Source organism: Amblyomma maculatum, chromosome 2, assembly GCF_055883805.1.
Source record: "Amblyomma maculatum isolate TAMU_Amacu chromosome 2, ASM5588380v1, whole genome shotgun sequence".
Lineage (NCBI taxonomy): Eukaryota > Metazoa > Arthropoda > Arachnida > Ixodida > Ixodidae > Amblyomma > Amblyomma maculatum.
In genome coordinates this window covers 10,848,996-10,862,413 of record NC_139345.1, presented here as the reverse complement: position 1 = coordinate 10,862,413, position 13,418 = coordinate 10,848,996, and the positions used below count along the sequence as shown (strand labels likewise).

Sequence of the window (13,418 nt, the reverse complement as noted above, 5' to 3'; positions counted from 1 at the left end):
TTTCAGTAGCACGCTGAAGACTTCACTGACACACGTATTTTGATAGATCCAGGGTAGAACGAGTTGGAGCATCAATGGACAAGAAGTGGAAGCTGTGACAGATTTTCTCTTCTTGGGCTCCAAGATTACCTCGGAAGGAGACTGCAGCCATGAAATTAGGAGACGCCTGCTTCTGGGAAAGAGAGCAATGGTTAGCCTTGACCGCCTAGTAAAGAGCAGAGACATTAGTCTGCCAACCAAGATCCGTATAACTCGTGCTATGGTCTTTCCAGTTGTGATGGGTGGATGCGAGAGTTGGACTGTGAAAAAGGCTGACCGCCGAAGAATTGACGCGCTTGAATTGTGGTGCTGGCGGAGACTCTTGAGAGTTCCTTGGACTGCCAGAAGATCAAATCAGTCGATATTGTCGACCATAAACCCTGACTGCTCATTGGAGGGTCAAATTCTAAAGTTAAAGCTCAGCTGCTTTGGTCATCTGATGAGAAGAGAGGAGTCGCTGGAGAAAGATTTGATGTTGGGAAAGGTTGAGGGTCGCCGGAGAAGGGGTAGGCAGCGAACGCGATGGTTAGATGGCATTCTCGAGGCATTGCAGATGAAGCTATGTGATGTTAAGAAGATAGTGAGAGACCGGAAAGCGTGGCGTGACATGGTCCATAGGGTCACGAAGAGTCGGACACGACTGAACGACTGAACTGAACTGAACTGAGAACGAGATGGCTACATAGTATGAAAAAGAACTGCGCAAGCGTAGATGGTGGTGGTGGTAAGAACATTTATTTACACAAGGGCCAGGAGGTATGTCTGGATCGGCCCATAAGGAACCGGTCCTTACAAGCACCAGGTGGAGGTCCCTAGTTGGGGAGCCCAGTGGCGGTTGCCGCCGCTTGGGCGCGTCCGACTAAGGCTTGTTGGGACTGTAAGTCGTGGCAGCCGAGCAGGACCGCCTCCCAGTTCTCCCGGGTTGGGTTGGGGATGGGGATGGGGAGTCTCTTTCGCATGTCAAGCCAATGTTTCGACAAGTGGACTTGTCTTCGTCTGGGCGAAGACAAGTCCACTTGTCGAAACGTTGGCTCGACTTAAAAACTGAGGCTTCCCCTCTACTTTTGTTGATAGAGACATTTATAAATATCTAACTTTGAGTTCGAGCACCAAAAAAAAGTTTTTCAGCATTTTTCGCAGCAAATGTGAGGCCTGATGTCAACATATGTGGACGCAAATAAAATGTGCGGAATTGAGACAGTTTTTGCGTGCTTTTTATACATTTGGCTTCCAAGCCCTCTGGACGCGGTTTATGCAATAAACAATTGTTCCTCTCCCGCAGATTTTATTTGTACCTGAAAGGCCCGCACACGGTAGTAACAGAATAGTTCAATGCTTATTGATCCCAAAACTTCTTGGTAACGCTAAGGGAGAGCTTCATATATCGCTCGCACCGCGGCGCCGCTGGGCACTGAAGGGCATCGGTCGAGATGCTGGGCGCTGTTGTCATCGAGGAGGAAGCCCATTAGTAGTTCATTTGACGAGCAATGCGATGTTTGCTTTACTTTTTTTATTCCGGATAATCTAACCTGTGTGCGCAGGACAAGGTCGAGCACGTTTTGCGCCTGTGCATGCCGTTCCAGCTACAGAGGCGCAACCGAGAAAAATCTCGCTGATTCTCTGCCAAAAATTAAATGTGGCTAGGAAAACGAAGCGGGCATTATCGGGTCAAAAAACAGTTGGCTTCACCTCCGATTTGAAATACGTGCGCGTTTGTCAAGAGAACTTAATATTTTCAGACCTAAATAACCGGCATGATGGAAAATAGCGCGAAAGTATACGAAGGACGGAAGGAAGTAAGACACGGACAAGCGCTTCCTTCCATCCTTCTTGTACTTTCGCGCTATTTTCCATCATGAATGCTAACCAACTCGTCCAACTTTCGGCATTAAATAACCGGCACTGGCCCTCTTCCTCGACGTGCAGAGAAAGTGCGCATAGTATTGGCAATGTGTGATTTCGAAGTTTGCGGGAAGTGAATTCATGAGATTTAGCGTATGCAAATAGCGGCACAGAGCAGTTCCGGCCAGATTGGTACGATGCCGATCGTTGCGTAATTCGGAAGAGGCGCATAAAACTAGCGACAACGACGGTGTGACCCCCTCTGCCGCGTCGCTGAAAGCAGCCGGCAGCGTCACTTGCGGAACCCAGCATAAGTCCTTTTAACTAATGCAAACGTTCGCCGCGCAAGGTCCTCCTCAAAAACTCCGGAAAACGATTTAAAATCAACTCTGGTTCACATTGTTTAAAGCAGATACAATCAGCATTCAGGGAGCGTAGGTCACACAGAACGTCATAGTGTTTCCCGGAATAACGCTCACATTCATTGTCGCTGCCGGCATATTTATCGCGCTGTGTAAGCAAGTGAGGCTACTTTCAGGGAAGCACGCAAGATAATGTAATATTAAGTGTGCTAAGCTTGAATGTTACGCCACGTAGACAGCTATATCTGTTTGTACACAACAATAGTAAACTGCTGCAGCTCGTAGGTGCAGTCGTCGCAATCGGCGCGTTCCTGGGAAAAAAAAAAGTCCGCGCACACTCGGAAAGTTCTGAACGGTGTGCCATTAACCTGATGCACTTGTTTCGCTAATTCACCAGATATTTCCAAAACAAGCGGTAGAAAAATGCTTGAAGCAGAGGTCGATATCAACGAAAGGGGAGCCGTAGCAGACGCGCGCTGAGGCTGTGGGCGGGCCCAAGAGAAAACGGCAGTGGCTATTTGTTGACGCGGACGGTAGGACCCTGGGTCGGCGTACGGCCCGACCGCTCCGATATCGGCGACGTCACGCCACCGATGACACCGTGCGCATGCCATCGGCACTTCCCGGACCATCACCGAAGTGTGAAAAAGGCAAGGGCAGCACAGAAAATGTGTACTGACGATCTGCCACACCTGACGTATGCTGCTGGTAGGCGTTTGTATATCATAAGCGTTGTACTCGCCTCTCCTGCAGTTCTGTAGTAGAGAGTACACCCTAACATCACCCAACACTGCAATCGTAGGAGATTTCGAATGTATAGGTGCAAAATGCAGCTCGAAATATGACTGCGGCCGGCAGCACCGACGGTGGCTGATGCCCGCGAGTGGACAGCTGCGCCTCTGGCGGCCAGCCCTGACCCTATAATAAACTTCGACCGGTGTTTCGTGACCAGGAAGCACTCTGGTAGTACGGACAGCGTTTTCATGAAAAGAAAGAAAGCAAACAAACCTCGCAGCATACGCTGCTGCCTCCCTCCGCCCTCGCCTTATCAATGAATGAAAGAAATTGAACAGCATCTTCTGCTGAGAGGGAAAAAAATACACAAAATTACTCATAAACAAAATAATGCAGTAGCCTGCAATAACGTAGCGCCATGCAGCAAGTTTCAAAGGCCTCTTAGTAGATACTAACAAGTTGGCGACTCGCTAAGCTCCTCTTTAATTTGAATCCTCTGCATGCAATAAAATATACTACAACTGTATATAATGGAAAACATGGGCACGCATGATGATATTTCAAGTGAAAGATAGCGTGGGCAGGGATAGCAGAAACGGCAGTGCTAAGCAATGGAAGCCAGCGATGTGTGGTCGTAAGAAAGGCGCCTAAGCTACGACATATTTTCCTGCGAAAAATTTGGGTCCAAAGTAGCCACGCTAATGGCAGCTCTGAAAAGGATATATAAAAATGACTGCTGTGCAATATCATTTTTTTCTTTCTTGCCCCGTGGATGCAACTGTACAATCTTTAATGCAGCGCTCATATGACTCATTTAGGGGAAAATACTGCTTTTATCGATTTTCGGGACGAACGCTGCCGGTGATTCCACGGAAAGCTTGTGCATAGGAAAAAGAAATGCGTGGACGTATATTCGCTTATTGACAGGTAATAGGAGAGATGCCAGTAAAATCACGCCAGCGTGCCTCGCCATTGAAATAGAGAGGCGGTCATGATGAAAGCTCGCCATGTTCCGAATAAGTTCCGACGAGCACGGACGCAACAGGGAAAGATGCGCCATTAGTGGAGCAATGAATCGGCTTTTCATAGAGTGCACGAGTAATAAACAGGGTTGCTTCATGAAAACGCAGCCCAATATATTTTTTCAAGCCCAGGGAGGCAGTAAGAATGCGCCTGGAAGACATGGTATGCAGGGAATAAATTTTATTTGACTTAAAGTACGCCTCCGGGAATAAAATATCAAATGCTATCAATAAGAGTTCATCTAGAAGGGCCTTACAGACTGCACTCTAACAGCACAAATTCGAATGAGTTTGACGATCTTTTCCCAGAACATTTCAGCATGAAACAGCGGAATTAACAACCGAGTATGCTTTTCCCCCCGCTTTTTTATTGCAGCCTTTTATTATTCATTTTTGTTGTTGAATGCTGATCTATGTGAATGCTCTCATCATGTATTCCAGTTATGTGAATCGAAAGTGCAATTTTTTTTTCTTCTTGAAACTTCTTTTTCTGCAGTTGCCCTCGAGTAAAAGGCTATAAATAAATAAGTAAATAAATAAATTAATTAATTGGTTTGGTTCGCGGGGTTTAACGTCCCAAAACGACTCAGGCTATGAGACACGCCGTAGTGGAGGACTCCGGAAATTTCGACCACCTGGGGTTCTTTAACGTGCACTGACATCGCACAGCACGCAGGCGCCTTGCTTTTCGCCTCCAAAGAAGGGCGGCCGCCGAGGCCGGGATTCGTTCCCGCGTCCTTGGGAACAGTAGTCGAGCACCGTGACCGCTGCGCCACCCCGGCGGATGTAAATAAATAAATAAATAAATAAATAAATAAATAAATAAATAAATAAATAAATAAATAAATAAATAAATAAATAAATAAATAAATAAATAAATAAATAAATAAATAAATAAATAAATAATCACTATTCAGCGCTTACCACCCTGTAATAAAAGGTGAAACTCTTGATTGAAACTAAGCACGCAGCTCTAAAGGACGATGTTACTGCGCGCAATATAGAGCTCGTAACCAAAAGAGCGGAAGTGATTTCAACTCTATCATTATTAGCCTGGTTAGAAAAATACATATTTGCATTTTTTTCATGGTATCTTCAGCGTTTATAACTTGCATACTTACGATATATGGTATCGAAAGGTGCCTCTATTCAGGAATGTAATTCCTAAAAAGGAATATCCTGTCACAGTCTGTGTATACTGTTTCTCAATACCCGCTGCTATTTTATAGATACTAAGCCAAACCCAGCTTAATTGAACTTGGCGAAGTAGATGCTGGCAGGAGCTACAGCTATAGCCGTAAAATCCTGATACCATGGAAAAATTCGCAAAACAGACGAGCACATAGAACAAGACGCGTACTCGTCCTGTTTTATGTGTTCTGTTGTGTGTCGTGTTTTTTAGCTCATTTTCCCACGGCTTCTGCAGACGTTCACCAACTAGCTCGACAACAAGTATTGCTACTGCCCGATGCATTTGTGCTCCCGCCTATGCACTCCGCATTTGTTTCGCGAATTTTGGAGGCGCTTTTCTAGGATTAATACGAAAGGAACCCTTGTTTCTTTCGCTCTAATTATGGCAGGGATTGGGTTCAGATTCGCACCTTGTGCGCTAGGAAACTTATTCCCGATACGCTTAGAAAGTGCTGCGTTCTGTTTAATCTGGATGTCGGTAAGCCTTTGCACATGCACGTTAAATTTTTGCTATTACTCGCACTCATTACCCTGCACTTTGTCGCCTTTAGAACTGAAATGAAGCTAGTGTTAATCGTTTCTGGTTATTTATTTCTTATCTGTTGCTACGCGACCGTTCAGGACGTGAGCTGTGTGCCACGAAGATAAGTTTTGGAGCAACGGGGATGTCTTACATGTCGGGATGTCTTACAACATCAGCCAGGAAACAGGCTAGATTAGTGACTGGCTTCTGTGACACTATACTATAATGAAATGTTTACTCTATGTTTATGGTTGCATTAAGGGCACTCAAAAAAGAATTTTTATTTGAAAATTCCTCACACAAGGGGCAGCGATGAAGGTCTGGCGGTCGTAATTGCACAGTCACGATGACACTCCACTTTCGTTCACTTCTCTCTCTGCCATAAAATACACAGTAGGTCAATGCACTATTCGCGTTGCTTCTCATCGCGCTATACATTCCATGTAGCCCAACTACATGGCGCGAATACCGTAACGGCCGACGCTCTTGTAGCAAGCGTAGCGGCGCTCACCTCAAAGCGAAAAGGCACGGCGGACTCTCCCAGGGCCTCCATGAGGCGGCGGTGCACTGGTCCCAGCTGCATGGCATACAGGGCACGGCCGGGGGACCTGCAGTGGGGAACAGCATGGCCAGCACGTGACGCGGGTGCCAACGAATCACTCCGAGGACGTTGCCGAGTTCGCGAACGTGCCAGGGCTGACAGCGCCAAAGCTCGCGTTAACGCTTTAGCAGTAAACCAGAGATATTCGCTCCGACCAAACTTGGCGACAGGGAGGGAAATATATTACAGTGCCTGCTGAGGAATAATGAATCTTGTGCGAACTTTTCCTCACTGTTCAGCGTTATACGTCGTTCATCAATGCGCCAGTCTGTCTTCGCCCTTTGCGTAGATATTTCGCAAGGGACAAGTTGCCGAAGGATCGTTTAGATTAAGGGTCTAGCAAAGGGTTGTTTGGCTCGGCTTCTGTAAGGCACGCCAATGGACTGGAAGCCGACTGTTTGTGGGTAGACGAAGGGAGTAACCCCGTGCTCCCTCGGTCAAAATCAGTCTGACTACTCGAACTCAAAGCTGCTTTCCGCTTTCAAACTCGATCATCATTGCTGAAAATGCACTTTGGTGATGATTCGAAACACGCGAGTTATATTTCCGAGCAGGTAAAATCGCAGTAGGCATATTGCAGAGCGAACAGACACGAAGTTTCTTTACAGACTATTGATTATCCATCAGATGCATGCTAGGGATTGAATTCATGTGCTTCGAGGAAACCATCCAGCCCGTGGAGGCATCCACAAAGAGCAACGTACTTTGGCGGCTCTCCCGAGGCGGAAGAGGAAGAGCCGGCGGCCTGCGGGGTCCGGGGCGAGCTGGGCTGCTCGTGGCAGAGCTGCGTGTGTCCCAGGTAGACCTCTCGGCAGAGTGTCATGCCCAGGATCTCGTCCTCCTCGCGGCCGTACCGGAACCGGCCCACAAGCGCCACCAGCAGCCTCTCGTTGGGCTGCAGCTGATCGCCATCAAGCACTACCACGCCCTCTGTCGGAAAAGACAGGGAGGGAACCACGAAGTAGATGGAGGGGATAATCATCATAAACGCTGATACGGCGCTTGCGCAGCAGGTGCCCAGCTGACATGCTCACGCTACGCTGAAATAGGAGCTTCGACGTGGCGGTTCAGTGGTTGGGCGGCTGGGCTGCTGATCTCAAGGATGCGACAGTTTAGCGCGCGTACCCCCCTCTTCCTAACCCCACCTCGCTTTTAGAACCTCATTGCGGATCTCAAGGACGCGGCTCCGATCCCGGGCGCTTTTCGACGGAGGAGAAATTCAAGGCACCTGTGAACTGTGTGATGTCAGCGCGCACTATTAGGAACATCTAGAGTCCCTCCAAGAACGGCGTCCCGCATAGTCGTTTTGGGAAGTTAAACACTATAAACCAACTCAAAGAAATTATGTCTAAGAGTTGCAAGAAAAAATTTTAGGCCGAAACGTGTGCGACGTAAAAAAAAAAATGCATTAATTTGTTCCACAAATGGCTCCAGCTCGCGCACACAAAGAAACGCGAATTCTCAAAGCTCATTTTTCTCTAAGACGATTTGCGATACGCTGAAAATCGCTATAGATGACCACGATTCACCCAATAGATGGGTCCAGACTATACTATCACGAAAGTTTTGTTAGTTCGGCCCATGAGTGAAAATGTATCTGCAGACTTTATTTTCGATCGTGAGACTGAAATATGTTGCCAAGATTTGCTGCTCAGGGGACGACGTTGTACCCAGATGGTCACGACGCCCATCTGCTTAAACACACCAAAGCTGAATGCTGTCACGGCACCACACCTTTACGGAGCACGAAAAGCGTCAGTGGTTCCTACAGGAAATGATATGCTGCCTTCTGACACCGCACACTCAAAGGTTAGTTCGTCGGTTTCTTGATGCGCAGTCAATAACGCCATCCTCATCTAAGTCTACATATAGAAGGAAAGCGAACAAAACTGGTCAGTTTGTTCCGGAACATAATTAAGTCGCTATGGGTTTTCCCTTTTTATTTAGCAGTGAATAACCGTCTCCTGGAACACGGCTCGAATTCATTCATCTTTTTTACTGCAGCCCATGCTGTGGTTATACCTCGAGGTTCTCTATATACAGTAGGTTAACCAATTCTGAATATTATAGCATATGCCGTTCCATGCAAGTTACAGCTTCGGTTGTCGGAGCGCATCGCGCTCCGACAACGAAAAGCCTCGCGTCGGTTAGTGCATTTTCAGATATGTATTATGTTTGAATATCTAAAACGTTGTGCGTGTCCATTTTTAACCCCCTGTTTGACGAAGATAACATTAATGGCTGAAAAACCTCTAGAAATTCACATACGACGCACACTTTCAACCTCCCAAAAATGCAACCCCAATCGCCAAAACACCCGCGTGCGCGCACACACGCCCACAAACACGAATTTAGGCCTAATTATTTGCTTCTTTATCCGAAGCCACTCCTGCAATGAAAAATTGGATGCAGTGTTCGTTATTAAACATTTAATCGCGTGAGAGAAATGTAAAGCTACAACACTAGACAGCCCACTTAGGTGCACCGCAGAACTTAGCAACGTCTAACTATTTCTTGATTTTATTAAGCTAACCATTTTTTTTTTTCAGAGAAGGAATGACCTCACTACTATGTCCAGCAGGTATTTCAAGATGTAGCCAGCATCCCTGACTTCGTGAATAAAGCTTTAGAAATTTCAAAACCTCGAATAATCGTAGACGTACTCCAAAGGATTATGTTCTGATGAGCACCATCCTCAATAAAACGGGAGGGAGTGTTATCAATGTACGGAGTCCCCCGCTCTTAATGCGAATATGATGAACAGGTGGTCGCTTCCTTGGAAGCGCCATTTCATCCGTTGCGGCCGCATATCGAAGCAAATTAGCGGCACAAACGCACAGGAACCTGAAGGCGGTGCTTTGCATGGCCTGCCTCTTCACTTCAATGCGCGACCAGGTCCGACGAAATTGTGCTTCTAAGGGAACAATCACCTGTTTGTGTGTTCGCAATAAGAGTGAAGGACCATGCACAGCGTCAACAGCGTAGTGCAATGCTTTGCTAGAGTGCGCGCAGCACCGGACAACGGAACATCTTGAAAGTTGTCTGTTAAGCGCGGAGCAATTCTTTGCAGGCTAATATCATGGCGTTTACCTGAAGCAGTAATGGGAGGCTGAAGGAAAGTGCGAGAAACAGGTGTCATGTAATGACTTATTTTAGACAGCAACAAAATAATAAGCCAACTTTAAATTTATGCTACAGCTTAAAAAGATTGCCTCGCTAGATTTTGCTGGCGCAGCTCCTGTCACTTTTATTTGGTTACAGTTTTACAAGTCGAGCACGCTACTAATACTTCTTTGTTGACGGTAAACGGCTGCGAGCAAATGAGAACTAGTTTCATTTTTGTTGCACAAAGGATTCAATCGCAGCATCCCGAAATGACACCAGTATTATTTACGACGAAGCAGTCGTATTGCATGGCTTCGTTTTTAAACTCAATGTCACTCATGCATCTTAACTATCTATAAAACTGAAGAGAAAAAGATACCAGTCACGCTTACCTACGGGCTCCGTGCATGTGCCAAGATCACAGAATTCTCTTTTCTCCATGTACAAAGTAACCTGAAAAATAGAAATTCACAGATGGTCAGCTAGATTCATGGGGCACATAATTATGAGCGTTACTTTTCTACAGACTTTTACATGATTATGTTATCCCTTAAGCAAAAGAAATGACAGGCACATAAATACTCGCTTATGAATCATCGCTCGCTGCCACAGTGCCCTGCACCTTCTAAAACATTGTGTGGAAGCCATCGGACATTGATTTAATGACCCCTTTTTAACCAAGGCCTATACGAAAGCTCCTGCGCGGCCTTTGTTTGGCGTTACCTCTGCGCCTCTCTCGGGATTCAGAGATTTCAGTGGGTTTCAGTTTCATCTCACCCTTCCATATGAAAGGAGCTGCCCCAACTGGCAGCTCAATATAATTTGACCATGTCATGTGATTTCATGACGTCACGCACCCGCCCGACCTATCAGCGCCGCGCTGCATCTCCTGCCAACTACCGCCTGCCAGAGGCATGCTTGTAATTTTTTGCAGCTGCAAGGCTTCAAAAGGAAGAAATCGCCGACGCTTCTGGAAAGAGGGTACAAACGATCACACGTTAAAAAATGAAAAGTGCGGGTTAGAACATGAGCTTCAGAATCAAATATGGGATGCATTTATTTTATCCTGAATGTGATTTCTAACATAGTCTTGAGGTCGAAAAGGTAGCGTAAGTGTGTTCTCGCACAGCTGCCGCCCTTCCTAATGATCACGTGCTACGTTACGCTTGCGGTATGATGATGTTTCACATCCGCCGCTAGGGATATGGGTGGCGCTGGTGAACAGTCTTCGGTTACAGTCAGCATAAATACCTCAGAAAGCAGAAGGCTGGACAGCCGTCGTTATAGCTCAATTCGAAGAGCACTGGACGCGACATTCGGAGTTCGTGGGTTCAACTCCCAACAACGGCGCGTTGTTTTTGTGGCCAATATCAACAACAAACGTGAAAAAAAAAGCACTAAATAAACCCCCAACGTTTACCTTCGACACGCAGACTGTTCGCTCCTTTAAAATATATATATATATATATATATATATATATATATATATATATATATCGGCGCGTTGTTTTTCTTTCCGCTTTGCATTTAATGCTCTTTATTCCAATAATCACCATAAGACAAATTCCTGTAAATGTGAACAGTATAAACGAAAAAAAAAAAAAAAAACACGTTTACCTTGCACTCGTAGACCATTCGCTCCTTTATATATATATATTTAAGCAGATCTGTATTTGATCTGCTTAAATATATATATAATTAAGCAGATCAATTAAGGGGAAATGAGGGTGCTCGTTATAATACACGAAGGAAAGAAGCCAACAGTTGGCGAGGCCAAGGAAAGCGTTGGGGATGGTACTTTGTCTTTTTTTTTATGTTTACTTGGATAATCACAGAAATTAGTAATGTAATCTGTTTAGGTGAAAGATAATTAAACACAAGTAGAAGAAACAACAACCATCGGCACGTTGTTTTTTCTTTTTCATTCTCAAAGAATGAAAAATAGCATTACTTGATAACGGTTTCCTGCACGAAATGGGGGAGCATTTTAAGGTCGTAAAAGAAAATAAAAAGAGCTGAAACGAATACAAAACAATGTTTTACTGCAATACACTCCGGCATCATCCCTAGACTTAGTACAGTGCAAAAAAAAAAAAAAAAAAGAATGGTAGGGCTTTAGCGCACCTAAATCGAACAGCGATTGCATTTTTTTTTTGTTTTTTTGCACATGGATGACGACGCGCAGTGTACAGCGCGAGTATGTGTTGCTGCTCCACACGAGGGTTGGGCAGATGCAAGCCACAATATTCTTACTGACCGTGTGAAGTTCTGCTTTCCACAAAAACTGCTAAAACAAAACCATCCGTGCAGGTCAGCGCCATACGAAAAGGCACAGGATATTGTTTTTCTTTTTACTTATTTCTCTATAACAACTGAGAATAGCGATGAGGGCTAAACTTTTCAGAAGCAAAAAGTTCTATTTAAGCTTCACGAGGTTAAAAAAAAAAAGCGCTGGAATCTGCTTCAAGTAGCAGGTACCTAACTCATGCCAGACAGAACATCGTCCGGTGGAAGAACAGGGCACATGTTGGATCTCGAGACCATGGACCTTGAGATCACTGTTACTCTTGTCGAGCAACTACTCGTGCCTAGATTGGGTTGGGGGACTTAACGAGCTTTTGATGCAAAGCGCGAGCACAAGGTCTTCGTTAAAGAAAGATGAAGAGGAAAAGAAAGCACCGAGTATTGCCTTATCTGTCTAGATGTCTTTGCTTTCTTTTCGCTTCTACGACGTTGCGAAACAAGACAGTGAAGTGCGTTTTATTGGCAGCTGTGACTCAGGAACGATGATGTTTGATGAATTTTTGCTTTTTATTGCATTTTGTGTTTTTTTATTCGCATTTTCGTGAATTGCTTTGCTTATTTTCGTTTTGTCGTTGCTCCTACGTATACGTCTGCAAAAAAGAACCCTGATTTGCTCAACAGACGAGCTGCAGCGTTAAAAAACTCAATAATATTAATACATTTCATCGCGCACTGCCGGTATAACTGAGGATATTAAATTAAACCAGTAAGTAGGAACCACATATTGAGCTGCACATGCTTATTCGCAGAATAACTGCAAATGTCATTTCCTACGGAAGAAGCAGTAACTGCCCATTATTAAAAGCCAACCACACCACTAGCGTAGGACAACAGCGGGAGGACTCAACAGGGGTGTTATTGCTTATTATCGCCGCTTCCACGTGCCACTGCAGTAATTTGTTTTTGATGACGTGGTGACAGCAGGTCCACAGCTATGGACAGTAACCAAAGGGGGCCAGCAGATGTTTTATTGTTAGGTTGGGTTGTGTTGTGCGGCTTAACGTTCTAAAGCGACTTAGGCTATGAGAGACGCCGTAGTGGAGGGCTCCGGAAATTTACACCACCTGGGGTTATTTAACGTGCACTGACATCGCACAGCACACGGGCGCCTTGCTTTTCGCCTCCATCGAAAAGCGGCCGCCGAAGCCGGGATTCGATCCAGCGTCCTTGGGATACCCTTCCCTTGTTTCGCATCTTCATTCTAGAGTTGGAAGCTAGTCTTGGGCTTTCAAACCATACGAGAGAAGGCAGTTAAACTAAATTTCAGCCTATTTTGTTCATTCAAACGCACGTGCTGCCCAGCGGGTGCCAACTCCCAACAATGGAGAGGTTTCCACACAGCTCTTAACGGATACTTTACCACCTGGTGCCTTTCTTCTTCTGAACGGCTGCCCAATCCGGCAGGCCATGGCTATCATAGGAGGTCGGCTGAGCCGCACGTGCTTCCGAAGAGAGGAAACGGCGTGCACCGTCGACGCTGCTCTAGAGAAGAAGTGGAGTCTTGCCCGCTCGCTGTTCCCATGATGGCACAAGCCAACGAGCAACCCAGCCTACTGGAACCTTGCTGTGCCACACTGCACATCGAATTTTCTGTGCAGTGAAATGTTTTGCTGGCTGCCGATCTTGGAAGGATGTGCACTGTGATTGATTGGTTGGCGTCGTGAGGGAGAGGTTGAACCTAAGTGGTTTTTAGG

The 13,418-nt window shown here is 45.8% G+C and overlaps 1 protein-coding gene across 1 annotated transcript in view; it reads right to left on the bottom strand.

The window, feature by feature from the left end:
* Positions 1-13,418, bottom strand: part of LOC146197928 (phosrestin-2-like) — a 323,106-nt gene that overhangs the window by 38,952 nt on the left and 270,736 nt on the right. Inside the window, exons 2-4 of the mRNA XM_084593205.1 lie at positions 9,813-9,873; positions 7,020-7,245; positions 6,226-6,322 (exon numbers count right to left, since the gene is read on the bottom strand). Coding sequence (XP_084449331.1) covers positions 6,226-6,322; positions 7,020-7,245; positions 9,813-9,861 — 372 coding nt within the window. The 5' untranslated portion in view covers positions 9,862-9,873. The remainder of the gene's footprint in view (positions 1-6,225; positions 6,323-7,019; positions 7,246-9,812; positions 9,874-13,418) is intronic.